This window comes from Oryx dammah, unplaced genomic scaffold (genome assembly GCF_014754425.2).
Source record: "Oryx dammah isolate SB20612 unplaced genomic scaffold, SCBI_Odam_1.1 HiC_scaffold_11225, whole genome shotgun sequence".
Lineage (NCBI taxonomy): Eukaryota > Metazoa > Chordata > Mammalia > Artiodactyla > Bovidae > Oryx > Oryx dammah.
Window position 1 is genome coordinate 15,688 of NW_024080618.1, and position 15,190 is coordinate 30,877.

The 15,190-nt window shown below is 35.0% G+C and overlaps 1 protein-coding gene across 1 annotated transcript; it reads right to left on the bottom strand.

Moving 5' to 3' along the window:
• Nucleotides 1–2,709: 2,709 nt before the first annotated feature.
• On the bottom strand, nt 2,710–14,640 carry LOC120861075 (TOG array regulator of axonemal microtubules protein 1-like). Its single transcript, XM_040236741.1, has 5 exons — nt 13,421–14,640; nt 10,447–10,636; nt 8,075–8,294; nt 4,466–4,552; nt 2,710–3,843 (listed from the first exon to the last, which is right to left on the bottom strand). The coding sequence occupies exons 3-5, from the start codon at nt 8,223–8,225 to the stop codon at nt 3,590–3,592; spliced, it is 492 nt and encodes a 163-aa protein (XP_040092675.1). The 5' UTR covers nt 8,226–8,294; nt 10,447–10,636; nt 13,421–14,640; the 3' UTR covers nt 2,710–3,589.
• Between the last annotated feature and the right edge of the window lie 550 nt (nt 14,641–15,190).

Sequence of the window (15,190 nt, forward strand, 5' to 3'; positions counted from 1 at the left end):
CCCCAATCCCTCCCAGCATCAGAGTCTTTTCCAATGAGTCAACTCTTCGCATGAGGTGGCCAAAGTACTGGAGTTTCAGCTTCAGCATCATTCCCTCCAAAGAAATCCCAGGGCTGATCTCCTTCAGAATGGACTGGTTGGATCTCCTTGCAGTCCAAGGGACTCTCAAGAGTCTTCTCCAAAACCACAGTTCAAAAGCATCAATTCTTCGGCGCTCAGCTTTCTTCACAGTCCAACTCTCACATCCATACATGACCACTGGAAAAACCATAGCCTTGACTAGACGCAGCATAAGCCTTGAAAACATCGCTCCAGAATATACTTCAAACATACATAACATTCAACATTTTATCTAAGTACTATTTATTCAGCACCCAGTATAGGCCAAGGCACCCAGGATACACAGAGGTGAACAGCATGTTCAAAACTGCATCATAATTTGGTACCACACCATTGTCTTAGTTTTACATAGCACTGAATCAAACATTCCATGCTCCAGTATTTAAAAATTTAAAAAGACTATTTTGCTAAACCTACAATTCACTTTAATCCCTTGAAATCTATGTTTACCCCATTGTTGCCCACAGAAGAGTTTGAATTAAGTTTAAGTACTCTTTTACAGTACACATTATGAGACTTTAATTCATTGTTAATACAGTACTTAAATGATTTTCCCTTCATTTGATCTATTTAACCTAACCAGCAACAAAGTAAGTAGGATTAGCTTATCTTGGCACTAAAGATTTCTATAGGTTTCTGACCATCTTTCCTCAACTTCATTTGCTGCTGAGAAAATTAACTTTGGGTAGAATTTGAGTTTACAAATGCTTTTTCATACATAATCCCATGTTAATTTTGTACCTCACTTCAATGGCAGGATACATGTAACGTTTAACAAGTAATAGTAAAACTGGGTTCCAGATCCATGCTTTCTAAATTGAAGTCTTATGCTGTTTATAATTTGTTGCTTCCATTTCTTCTCATCTTCCTTCTCGTCATTTCACTACCTTCCTAAGCACTTTGATTTTCACTACTTTGTTTCTTTTTCTTCTCTTTACCTTACCTTTAATTTCAGATTTTATGCAATTTAAATTTTATTACACAGGCAATACATATTGCTCATTTCTGAAAAAATAAAAATTGCAGACTAGTACACTGAAAAAATTAACTTTTTATCCAGAGATTACCATTATTCTCATATTGGTGTGTACAATTCCAGTTGTCTTTTGTGTGTCTATTTAATAAAGAGACACTATATGTATGTAATCAGGCTTTTCCATATTGTGAACACTGTCCTGTGGTTAACATTTTAAATAAATATATGCTATCGATTCTGTTGGGTAAATATGCCATTTAAATTCTTTTATTTTTTTGATTTGCAGTGCTGGTGGTGTGATAGTGTAAAAAAAATTCCTTTATTTCATTTACACCTTCAGTTTTTCTTTAGTTCTATCAGTTCTAGAAGTCTCCAGTTCTTTTTGACTTCCAGATTAGTAACAGTTCTTGGCAATAGAATGCTAGACTTCTGTGTGCTCAGTATCAACAAGTTGCTAATATAGAAAAAAATATTTAAGGTGTGGGACTCTGTTATGGCTATTTTATTTATAACAAAAACACACAGATTGCATGAAGTTTCCACATTATTAATAGTCATATACTTACTGTACTTTTTTCAATGCAAAATTCAAACTTTTATCTACTGAAAATAATGGATGACTAAATTTATGTATATAGTAGTGCTCTTCTTTGGCCTAAAATTTACCTTCAATATATCCAACAATCAATGTTAACTTTAGTAGGCACATTTGCAATGAAACAAGGGCAATGGTTAAAATTAATAAACTTTAGAATCTGTAACTATTTTAATAATAAGTATCATAAAGGGTGAAGCAAAATTTAACGGTGATTTCAGAGTTACAAGTGAAGTCAAAAGTCTAGGCCAGGTGCTCTGGCAAACTACATCAGAGGCCCAAGCTAAGAACTTTTTTATATTTCTAAAGGATTGTTTGTTTTTTTTTTTTAAAAGAGCAAAACGAAGAATATGCCACAATCTGTGGCTTACGAAGCCAAAAATATTTATTTTCTCGTGCTTTACAGAAAATGTTTGCTAACTTTTGACCTAAATAATAGGCATATAATAAAACACATTTAGAAGAAAATAAATTTTAGATGTATGTAATTATAAACGTGTATATAAATACAGGAAAAGTAGCCACATCTTTACTCTCCTTTCAGATTAGCTTCAAACTTTTTTTTTTACTGTTGTGCTCAGAAATTACACATTAATACAAAGAACCACAATTTAAAAAGTAGCCAAACACATTACAAATGTATACATTTGTTAATGACACAAGAAGTGAAAAAGAATGAAGATAGTCTACAACTGTAATAAAGTGATCTTAGAGTCAACTACAACATAGCGTCACAGAAATTTAGAGCAAAATGGAACCTTAAAAATCATCTAGTCTCGTCTTCACAGGTCAGAGATGAGAAAACTGAGGCCTGTATCTGGCAAGTGGCTTGCGCAAGTTCACAGAGAGAATTTTCTGTAAAACTATAACTATAACCCAGGTCTACTGTTAGGTCAATAGAGATAGGTCAAAATTGCATCAAGTATAACAGGTGAAAGTGATAGGTCAATACCTGATATATATATTTCCCATTTTAATATACACTGAAGTTGGAAAAATAGGACACCTCTCACACATCTACAGAAATAAATCCTTTTATTATATAACATTCCTTTTCTTTTTTAAGATGCATACAGTACTTGTAGCCCAAGAATTCTGAGAAAAGCTAGAGAAGACCTGGCACTATACTTGAGAATTATACAACTGGGCAGCAAAATAACACCTTTATAAATGTCAGGACATATAGAAATAAAATTTAGTGTTTGCACACAAAAATAGGGAAGTTACATTCAACACGTTTTCTTAAACGTGCATTTAATGTTTAAATGTTTTCTAAAACTTTGGTCATCATGCTTTATTATAACTTGTAAAATTTAACAATTATGTAGATGATTAAACCCAACTGGTAAGCAAATATTTCACTTAACACAGCAGCAAAAGCAAGCTAATACTGCACAATCATATTAGCAGACTGATTTCAGAAATACATGTTTTTCACAAATAGCACAAAAAACAGTTTGTGATAACATAGTTCAATGACTTTTCTTCCACCTCATTAAACAAGGCTGAGTAATGAGACATAGCAAAACATGATTACATAACAAAGAGTATATTTTTAATTAAAAGTCTAATTGTACATATAGGGCAACAAATTGCAGTTTCTATAGAATAGTGCAAATAAGTGGGACTTTTCTCAAAAATATTAAATTGGATTCACTCCACATGCCTCAGATTTCATGAGCATTAGATTATATTATTTTAGATTTTTGTGTGATGGGTGCAAGTGATAGGGTTGATGTAGGACAGATGTGTACTCATAGGCTGCAAATAAAAATAGTTATTGACTTAATTACTGGATGAGAAGCACAGGCACTGAAAACCTAACTTTAACAAACTTCCATTTGTCATCATGTAAACAGTTTTGTTCATCATATTTCATCAAAGACTCATAATTCATTTTAAATTGTCATATCAAGCAATTCTTCTAAACTCTTTTTTATATGTGATGGTTGAGATGCAGCCTGATGTAACAGATTCTGACCCATCTGTGTAAAAAGTGCTTTTGATAATTTAGCTGTGGCTGTTCGTATATTTCCTCCAGCTCCAGGCAAAGAGCCACTATTTGTCATGTTCCCTAAGAGATGCCATAAAACAACCAACACTTTCTGTTCTGTTGCATGGGGCTTCCTTTGATAAAGTTCCATAACAATATCTGAAACACAAAAATAGTAAACAGTGAGGTGTTTTTTTTAAAAAAGAAACCCAAACCATTCAAGTTCTGACAATTAAAAAGCATATAAAATAAACTAGGCTTCTTCCCTGACATTTGCGCTAAAATGTTCAACATCTTAAAAAAATTAAGGCCAGAAACTTTGCTCCCAAAGATTGGGATCTTCAAGTATTAGAAATCTACATATGACAGGCAAAAGCAGTAAAAACAGAAATCAAACCAAAAATTCATCTCATTGTTTTCCAAATGTAGTTTTATCAAGACATACACATTTTAAACTCCTGGACCTTTCATTAAACACAATTTGAAACAGCAGTTTTCTATATGTACCAATATTTGATGTTAATATCTTTTATTGATCCTGTTTATTTCTCATAACAAGACTTTTTTACTGGGGGGAAAAAGGAACAAAATTCTTTTGAAGAAAATTTTTGGGGTAAAAGGTCTTAAAAGGTCTTTTTACAGATCATTATACAATTTATTTCTACTTCATAGATAATGATATTGAGCTTGGTAGCTATCCTAAAATTGAGTTGAAATGCCCATCAGTGTATCCTTAATTAATCAACTATTTCTTAAGAAATAACAATTTAAAAATTTTTACCAGCAAGCTTTTCAGTCATATCCTGTTTCGCCTTTCCATTTAAAAACTGGGCTTTTGTACAAAATGGCTGTAGAAGTAAGTAATTATCTAAACAAAAAGAATAACACAGAGATACATTTTTAAACAGTTATAAAGATCTTATTTATTTTCCATTCCATAGCAATGAAAGGAAAAAAATCATGTAAATGAATAAAATGTGTTAGAAAGGTTTAATCTACAGTTTACAACTTTAAAAAATTCTCTATACACATCTGTGTCTTTTTTGCTGTCCTGCATACAGGGTCATCATTGCCATCTTCCTAAATTCCATATATATGTGTTAGTATACTGTATTGGTGTTTTTCTTTCTGGCTTACTTCACTCTGTATAATCGGCTCCAGTTTCATCCATCTCATCAGAACTGATTCAAATGTATTCTTTTTAATGGCTGAGTAATACTCCATTGTGTATATGTACCACAGCTTTCTTATCCATTCATCTGCTGATGGACATCTAGGTTGTTTCCATGTCCTGGCTATTATAAACAGTGCTGCGATGAACATTGGGGTACATGTGTCTCTTTCAATTCTGGTTTCCTCAGTGTGTATGCCCAGCAGTGGGATTGCTGGGTCATAAGGAAGTTCTATTTGCAATTTGGGAGAATGGCACTGAAACATGTATAATATCATGTAAGAATCGAATTGCCAGTCTATGTCTGATGCAGGATACGGCACGCTTGGGGCTGGTACACGGGGATGACCCAGAGAGATGTTGTGGGGAGGGGGGTGGGAGGGGGGATCATGTTTGGGAACGCATGTACACCCGTGGTGGATTCATGTCAATGTATGGCAAAACCAATACAGAATTGTAAAGTAAAATAAAAAATAAATAAATTAATTAATTAAAAAATAAAATAAAAAATTCTGTATAAAACCTTAATACAATAATATTCTTAAAGCAAATAAAAAGTAAAAATACCTCAAAGAATATTAAAGGAGCTATCATACGGTATAAAAAAGAAAAAGAACTACTAATTTCCTAGGCATCTTATTCCAAATGAGAGTATATAGGTTTATCAAAAAAAAAAAAGAAAGAAAAAGAAATAAAGAATTTAAAATTTGGGATAGTTTTTACCTTCATTGATTTTTTTCAAATTTTTAATTTTATAGTTTCACAGGAAATATCAAAGATAGTACAGAGAGGCCTTGTGTACTTTCACTCAAATTACATCTTTCATAATTATAGTATATATCAAAATAAGGAATCTGGTATTAGTACAGTATGTGTATATAGTTCTATGCCATTTTATCACATGTGCAGATCTGTGAAACTATCACTACAGTTAAGATACAGAACTATTGTATCACCACAAAGACCTATAGCTATACATATACTGACGCCTCCTAAACTGCTGTTAAACCCTGATAGCCACTAATTTGCTTTCCATCTCTGCAAATTTGTCATTTTGAAAAAGTTATACACATGGAATCCTATAGCAGGCGACCTTTGGGGGTTGGCTTTTTTCTCTCAGCATAATGACCTTGAGATCCATCCAAACTGTTGCATGTGTCTATAACCCATTCCTTTCTACTGCTAAGTATTTTATGGTATGGATATATCAAGTTTTTTCACCATTAACCCACTGAATTATACTTAGGCAATTGACAGTCTGGCGCTATTACAAACAAAGCTGCTATGAACAATTATGTACAGGTTTTTGCATGAACATAAGATTTCACTGCTCTGGAATAAAGGCCTAGGAAAACAACTGATAGGTAAGTGTCTGCTTAGATTTTTTGAGAAATAGCCGAACAATTTTCTAAAGTGGCTATGATTTTTTATTTACATTCTCACCAGCAATGTATCAGATCCAGTTTCTCTGCACCTTGTTAGCATTTGGTGTTGTCACTATTTTTAATTTTAGCTGTTCTAATACTTGCTATGAAATGAATGTTTGCATGCCCCACCCAAACTTATACCTTGAAACCCAATCTCCAGTGTGATGGTGTTTGAAAATGGGGCTTTGGGGGAGGAAATTAGGTCACGAAGGTGGAGCCTTCATCAATGAGATTAGTGCCTTCATAAAAGAGGCTCCAAGAGCTCCCGTCCCTTCCCCCGTGTGAGAACACAGCCAGAAGATGGCCACTTATAAACTAGGAAGAGGGCCCTCACCCAACAACAAATCTGTTGATGCTTTGATCATGGACTTCCCAGGCTTAAAGAACTGTGAGAAATAAGTATGTGTTGTTTTTAAGTCATCCAAGCTATGGTAGTTTGTTATAACTACCCAAAAAGACTAACACACTTGCGTAACGATCATGGTCTTAATTTGTATTTATAGTTCCTTAGTGACTGGTAATGTTACACATCTTTTCATGTGTTTATTTTCCATCCATATAAATGTTTCCTTCATGTCCTTTGCCCATTTTCTAAATAGGGTTTTTTTTTAATGTTGAGTTTTAAGAATTCTTTCTTTCTCTTTCTCTTAGCTGCACTATGTGGCTTGTGGGATCTTTGTTTCCCGACCAGGGATCAAACCTGGACTCCTTGCAGTGGAAGTGCCAGCAATTCCCACAAGTTCTTTATATATTCTGAAAGTCAAAGTTGCTCAGTTGTGTCCAACTCTTTGTGACTCCATGGACTGTAGCCCGCCATGCTCCTCTGTCCATGGAATTCTCCAGGCAAGAATACTGGAGTGGGTAGCCATTTCCTTCTCCAGGGATCTTCCTGACCCAGGAATCGAGCTGGGGTCTCCTGCATGGCAGGCGGATTTTTTTTTATCAGCTGAGCTACCAGGGAAACCCCTTATATAGTCTAGATAAGCATATGTATCAGATATGTGGTTTGCAAATATTTTCTGCAAATCTGTAGTTTGTCTGGAAGGATAGCTGGAATGATGGCATCATAGAGGACGACTTGTCCAGTAAGTTACAAGCTAAACTACAGAAACATGGTTCTAGGATGGAGACTTCATAGCATCCTAAACAGGTGCTGAAGCAACCTAAACTTGAACAGTTTACTAAATTCTAGAAAAGAGAGTCCAGGATGGGACACTTAAAAACTATATTTATTTCACTATCTATTTGGACTTATTTTTGTAACACAAAAATAAATGTTTTGATCTAAAAAAATAAAAAGTCTTTTGCAAAGTAAATGTGAAGTAAACGTGATAACCACTACGTTCCAGAAATGGGATGCAAAGGAAATGTTTTAAATTTTGATGAAGTTCAATTTATGGACTTTATATAGATCATACTTTTAATGCCATGCTAACAACTCTTCACCAGGCCTAAGTTCTACGGATTTTCTCATATATTCTATAAGTTATACAGTTAAATCTTGCATTTAAATCTATGATCAATTTTGAGTTAACTTTGTATCAGATGTGATGTTGAGGTAGAAAAATAACTGAAAAGTTAAAATTAAAGGTAGAAAAAGTCAGTTTAATGGAATGGTATTTAATCACTAAAAATAATTAAAACTGCTACTGAGCAAATTTTAAAAATTTTATCACAACATTAAGTGACAAAAACTGAATAGCTAGGATTTTGGCATTTTAGAAAATGTGTAGAATGAGAAAGCACAAAAGTAAAGCCAAAATAATCTGAATGCCAAAGTAAGACTTCTTACCTACGTGCTGACTCAGTGCCTGAACAACATTGGTGGCAGCAGCATAGATGCCTGGATTCTTGGAATTCAGATTGTTATCTACTATTGCTGGGATTAGCATGTTGATTATAGGAGATAAGTTGTCTCTAAGCAAAGGAATCATTTTGTGCATTGTTTCTAGGGCCACCAGGTTTACTTTACTATTGGAATCATGAAGCCGAGATTTAAAAGCATCAAAGATCTGAAAGTAAATTGGTAAATTAAAGTGAAATAATGTTGATATCTATTATATTTAAATTCCTAATGGCATTTCATAGTATTCATCCTATTAAAGCATAAATGTACTATTTAAAAACACACACACACATCTCATTTAACTTGGACTGAGATAACAGGAACTTCATAAAAATTTGGATGGTAGTATCCAATCTTCTTACAGCAAAAAGAGAAGCCTTCAAAATCCACCTAAAAAGAGATCCTACTAAATTAAGGTTGAGAAATTTGGTTCAATAAAAAATGCTGTTTTCTGAAAGTGTAGGTTAGTTTAGCCAACTTTAAGAACTTAAAGGTTTCTATTATCTCTATTTGTAATAGAAGTAGACATGTAGGCTTTACTAGAGAGATTTGACCTAGTTTCAGATTTAAGTTTTTATTATTATCTTTTAACTTGGAGTACTTAAAACAATAGAGCCTTCCTCTTCTAATTCTTAGCTTTTGTAAATTCAAGATATAATGAAGTAAATGCTGAGCAATTTAACTAGGTCAGGTGAGGAAAGAGCTATTCTATGAGAATGAGACTATTAACTAATAATCTGTGATATACATCATATGTAAGTGTTAGTGTTAGGCACTCAGTCGTGTCCGACTCTTTGCAACCCCACGGGCTGTAGATTGCTAGGCTTCTCAGTCCATGGAACTCTTCAGGCAAGAATAATGCAGTAGGTTACCAGTAAAATTTAATGACTAAATTACTAATGGAATTGACTGAATCAAATTCTGAGGAAGCATAAGTAATCTATGCTCTGGTACCACTAATATTTATTACTGTTTCCCTTTCTATTGCATCTAGTCTTCCTATATAAATTATAAAATATACAAATGCATATTTATAAATAATTAGCACAAGCAGATTTCTAATTTACATATGAAACTTTCATTATTTATTCCTAGGTAGTATCAAGTCAGGCTGGATGAAGCACAAGTTGGAATCAAGATTACTGGGAAAAATATCAATAACCTCAGATATGCAGATGATACCACCCTTATGGCAGAAAGTGAAGAGGAACTAAAGAGACTCTTGATGAAGGTGAAAGAGGAGCATGAAAAAGCTGGCTAAAACTCAACATGCAAAAAAACAAGATCTTAGCTTTCGGTCCCATGACTTCATGGCAAATAGATGAGGAAACAATAGAAACGGTGAGAGACTTTATTTTGGGGGTTCCAAAATCACTGCAGATGGTGACTGCAACCATGAAATTAAAAACATGCTTGTTCCTTGGAAGAAAAGCTATGACCAACCTAGAGAGCTTATTAAAAAGCAGAGACTTTACTTTGCTGACAAAGGTCCATCTAGTCAAAGGTATGGTTTTTCCAATAGTCATGTATGGATGTGAGAGTTGGACCATAAAGAAAGCTGAGCGCCGAAGAATTGATGCTTTTGAACTGTGGTGTTGGAGAAGACTCTTGAAATCCAACCAGTCAATCTAAAGGAACTCAGTCCTGAATATTTATTGGAAGGACTGATGCTGAAGCTGAAACTCCAATACTTTAGCCACCTGATGTAGCGAACTGACTCATTGGAAAAGACTCTAATGCTAGGAAAGATGGAAGGTAGGAGGAGAAGGGGACGACAGAGGATGAGATGGTTGGATGGCATCACTGACTCGATGGACATGAGTTTGAGCAAGCTTTGGGAGTTGGTGATGGACAGGGAAGCCTGGAGTGTTGCAGTCCATGGGGTCGCAGAGAGTTGGACAGAACTGAGTGACTGAACTGAACTGAATATCAAGTCTCTTAAATGCCCTGGTTTTTAAAATACTGATTGATTCACTCAATTTTGTTTTCTGGCTCCATTCTATGGCTTTTGGGGATCATAGTTCCCCAACCAGGGACTGAACCTGGGTTATGAGTGAAGGTCTAGAATCCTAACCATCAGGCTACCAAGGGACTCTCTTACTCAACATATATATTTACTGACTGCCAGGTTCTGAGAACTCTGAGATTATAAAGCTTTCAAGGAGTCACCATCTAGTGGGAGGAGTCAAAACTTTTCTGTAAGTTTTAACACTTTAAAATAATATATATATGTAATATTAAGAAATAAGGCAATTATTATGCTGAAGAACTTTATTAACTATGGATTGAACATGAAAATTAATTTTGACGGTCCTTACCTTCACAATGTTTCCAACAACAAGCTCTTGATTGTTTTCTGTATCTGATAAAAGCTGCTTAATCCCATTAATACGATCACGAAAATCTTTCGCATTTAATAAACCTGTTATGACTTTAATGTACTCAGCACTTTCTAAGGAATTTCGGGGAACTGATTTTCTGGTGATTTCACGAATTTCAGTTACCTCTCTAAAGTGAAACAAAGGTAAAACACAAACATAATAAATAATTATCATGTATTCACTTTTAAAAAATTCACAAAATAACCCATAGCCACAATACTTGTGTTGGGGGTCCCTAATATTTCTGTTGGGTTTGGTAATTTGCTGGGAGAACTCATAGATTCAGCATGTAGTTTTACTCATGGTTAAGATTTATTATAGTAGAAGGATATAAAGCAAAATCAGCAAAGGGAAAAGGTACATGGGGTTAAAGTCTGGAAGAAAACTAGATGCAAGCCTCCAAGGGTCCTTTTCAGGGGAGTCACACAGTATCAACTTAATTCCTCCAGCAACAAACTGTGACAATACATGTCAAATGTTGTCTACCAAAGAAGCTTCGAGGTGCAGTACCCAGGATTTTTAATGGGGAGTTGTTCATGATTGGTCCTTTGCCTGTGACATACCAAAATTCCCAACTTCCAGGAAGAAAGGAGTTCTTCACACTGTCTGCCCAAATAACAGAGGCACAGTAAACTACTCTTATCAGTTAGAGAATGGTGGGGAATCCTCCTGAAATCCTAGTTACCCGATGCTAGCTAAAGGTGAACCTCTCAAGCTGAACTTTCTATCTCTGTTCTGGAAGCAACCTAGTTCCTATAGTATTTTATTTCTCTCTAAAGAACTGTTTTAACATTTCTTGCAAAGAAAATATAATGGCAACAAATTCCCTCATTTTTTGTCTAAGCAAGTCTTTGTTTCTCCTACACTTTTTTTTCTTCCAGTTTTATTGAGGTATAACTGAAATATGGCACTGTGTAAAGTCTAAGGTATACAAAGACTTGATTTACATATTTCATGAAGTGATTATCACAATAACTTTAGTGAACATCCATTATCTCATATAGCTGCAAAATTAAAGAAACAGGAAAAAATTTTAATAAATAACTTTTATTTGTTTTGAGGACTCAGGACATACTCTCTTAACTTTTATATATAACATACAGTAGCATTATATTCAGGGCATATAGTACTCTCCTCTGTGAACTATACTTTGAAGAGCAAGGCTCCAAAACTCTATGGATTTTTAAGACAGCCTTCCGAATGGGAGAAAATAATAGCAAATGAAGCAACTGACAAACAACTAATCTCAAAAATATACAAGCAACTCCTGCAGCTCAATTCCAGAAAAATAAACGACCCAATCAAAAAATGGGCCAAAGAACTAGATAGACATTTCTCCAAAGAAGACATACGGATGGCCAACAAACACATGAAAAGATGCTCAACATCACTCATTATTAGAGAAATGCAAATCAAAACCACAATGAGGTACCACTTCACACCAGTCAGAATGTCTGCGATCCAAAAATCTGCAAGCAATAAATGCTGGAGAGGATGTGGAGAGAAGGGAACCCTCCTACACTGTTGGTGGGAATGCAAACTAGTACAGCCACTATGGAGAACAGTGTGGAGATTCCTTAAAAAATTGCAAATAGAAATGCCTTATGACCCAGCAATCCCACTGTTGGGCATACACACAGAGGAAACCAGAATTGAAAGAGACACATGTACCCCAATGTTCATCGCAGCACTGTTTATAATAGCCAGGACATGGAAACAACCTAGATGTCCATCAGTAGATGAATGGATAAGAAAGCTGTGGTACATATACACAATGGAGTATTACTCAGCCATTAAAAAGAATACATTTGAATCAGTTCTGATGAGATGGATGAAACTGGAGCCGATTATACAGAGTGAAGTGAGCCAGAAAGAAAAACACCAATACAGTATACTAACACATATATATGGAATTTAGGAAGATGGCAATGATGACCCTGTATGCAGGACAGCAAAAAAGACACAGATGTGTATAGCGGACTTTTGGACTCAGAGGGAGAGGGAGAGGGTGTGATGATTTGGGAGAATGGCATTGAAACATGTATAATATCATGTAAGAATCGAAATGCCAGTCTATGTCTGATGCAGGATATGACACGCTTGGGGCTGACGCGCGGGGATGATCCAGAGAGATGTTGTGGGGAGCGGGGTGGGAGGGGGGCTCATGTTTGGGAACGCATGTACACCTGTGGTGGATTCATGTCAATCTATGCCAAAACCAATACAGAATTGTAAAGTAAAAATTAAAAATAAATAAATAAATTTAAAAAAAATTTATTATTCAAAGATATACAAACACAGAAAATATGAAAGATACCTATGCATCTACTCATATAATTTTTAAAGTAATGTTTAAAACATATTTTAAAATACACCAAAGAGATAATACTTCTGAAAGATTTTTTAAAACTATATAATCAATCTATTAAATACTGCCTAATAGTTTAAACAGGTTATACCATTACATATATAATTATATTTTTAAAAATTTTATGATTATTTCTTTTTCCGGTTGATGGTTATTACAGGTGACTGGTTATACTCTTTTAATGCTTGTATTTCATACAGTTTTTTTTCTCCCTTAACCATAACTATGTATTACTTTTATAATCAAGGGGGGAAGTAAAGGCTATAAATTGAAAAAAATTAAAGAGTTGTCCAAGACAGGCCTAATATTGACAAGTTCAATAACTCTAAAGTTTTACTAAAGTTTAGTTCACATAAAAGCAAGGTGCTGTGAATAAATAATTGCCTTGTTAAATCAAATTATCTCATATTTTCTAAGTCCTTACCAACTTTCAAAACTCCATTAAATTCTGACAAACACCCCTGGAATAGTTCATGAAAATATTCAAATGAGACTACCATGAGACTAAATGAGACTATCATCGGGAGGGAGTAATGAGTCTACCTTTCAGCTGAATTGAAAGCATCCCTAGAAACAGATGATGACCTTGTATTTCCAACACCGCCGGTATGAGATCGTCTTCCTTTTGCTGAAGGAGTATCTAGTGGTATCTCTCCCAAACCCTGTAAGTAAAGAGAGGCAGTGCAACAAAAGTCTTAAAACTAATAAAAGTGAAATTAACTTGGACAATGTAATTTTCACAGCAGTCATTGCTGATCTCTTAAGACTAGATGCATTTAAATAATCTACTATATTTATGCTTTAAAGGGTATCAGATATTTAAATTACCTTGTAATTAGTAGTAAATTAACAAAATATGTGCCCAGCACTAGCAAGTGATACTGACTTGGTAAAGCTGTTTAAAATGCAAAATGTCATATCTATATTTTATAACTACTCTTCTTAAAGCTTAAAATCTATACAGAAATCATGAATTTATATAGAAAATATGAATACATCATATAAACAATGAATTCGTATGTAATACTAGTATGAGAATAAACATTTAAATAAGAACTATTTAAAATTTATTTTTTTCTGATCCTTATACTTGAAATAACTCACAGATATAATCAGCCTCATTTTAGTAAGATAATTTTTTACATGGTTAATTTGATAAATTCTATATGAATTAAGCTGAAATCCCATACCAATAGGAAGAAAAAATGCTCTAAATTGTATATCACCATACATATTTGAAGTAGTATCCCTTCAAAAATCAATCTTTTACCTAAGTTGACCAGAGAGGAACAACATAAATTACCAGAGAAAAATTCCACATCATTAAACTAAGCACATTTTTGCAAAAATTAATACATAGATAGACTACATTTTTTCTTTTGCTAAACAAAAATATATGTTGAACGGGTAACTACGTGAAAGGGGCTTCCCTGGTGGCTCAGTGGTAAAGAATCCACCTGCCAATGCAGGAGACACAAGTTTGACCCCTGTGTCAGGAAGGTCCTCTGGAGAAGGAAATGGCAACCCACTCCAGTATTTCTGCCTGGGAAATCCCATGGACAGAAGAGCTTGGTGGACTACAGTCCATGGGGTTGCAAAAGAGTTGAACATCACTTGACTAAACAACAATTATATGAAAAGTAGGTCTATTTGTTTTCCCATCTTAAAAGGAAGTCAACTCCATTCATTTCCATTACCTTATAGGTAACAAAATGTGCAGGGAATTTTATTCATGTTGTGTCCCCAATGCTAAAAAGAATTGATTTTCTTTATACATGTATAATTTTATTTATTTATTGGCTGTGCTGGGTCATCAACACTCCTTGGGCTGTTCTCTAGTTGTGGTGAGTCGGGGCTACTCTCTAGTTGCAATGTGCAGGCTTCTCACTGTGGTGGATTCTCTTGCTGTGGAGCATAGGCTCTAGGCAAGTGGGCTTCAGTAGTTGCGGCAGGTAGGCTCAGTATTTGCAGCTCCTGGGCTCTAGAGCACAGGCTCAATGGTTGTGACGCTTGGGCTTATGAGCCTGGGCTGAGTTGCTCTGTGGCATGTGGGATCGTCCCAGATTGGATCAGGGATTAAACCTTGTTTCCTGCGTTGGTTCAGTTCAGTCACTCAGTCGTGTCCGACTCCTTGCAACCCCATGAATCGCAGCACGCCAGGCCTCCCTGTCCATCACCAACTCCTAGAGTTCACTCAGACTCACGTCCATCTAGCCAGTGATGCCATCCAGCCATCTCATCCTCTGCCGTCCCCTTCTCCTCCTGCCCCCAATCCCTCCCAGCATCAGAGTCTTTTCCAATGAGTCAACTCTT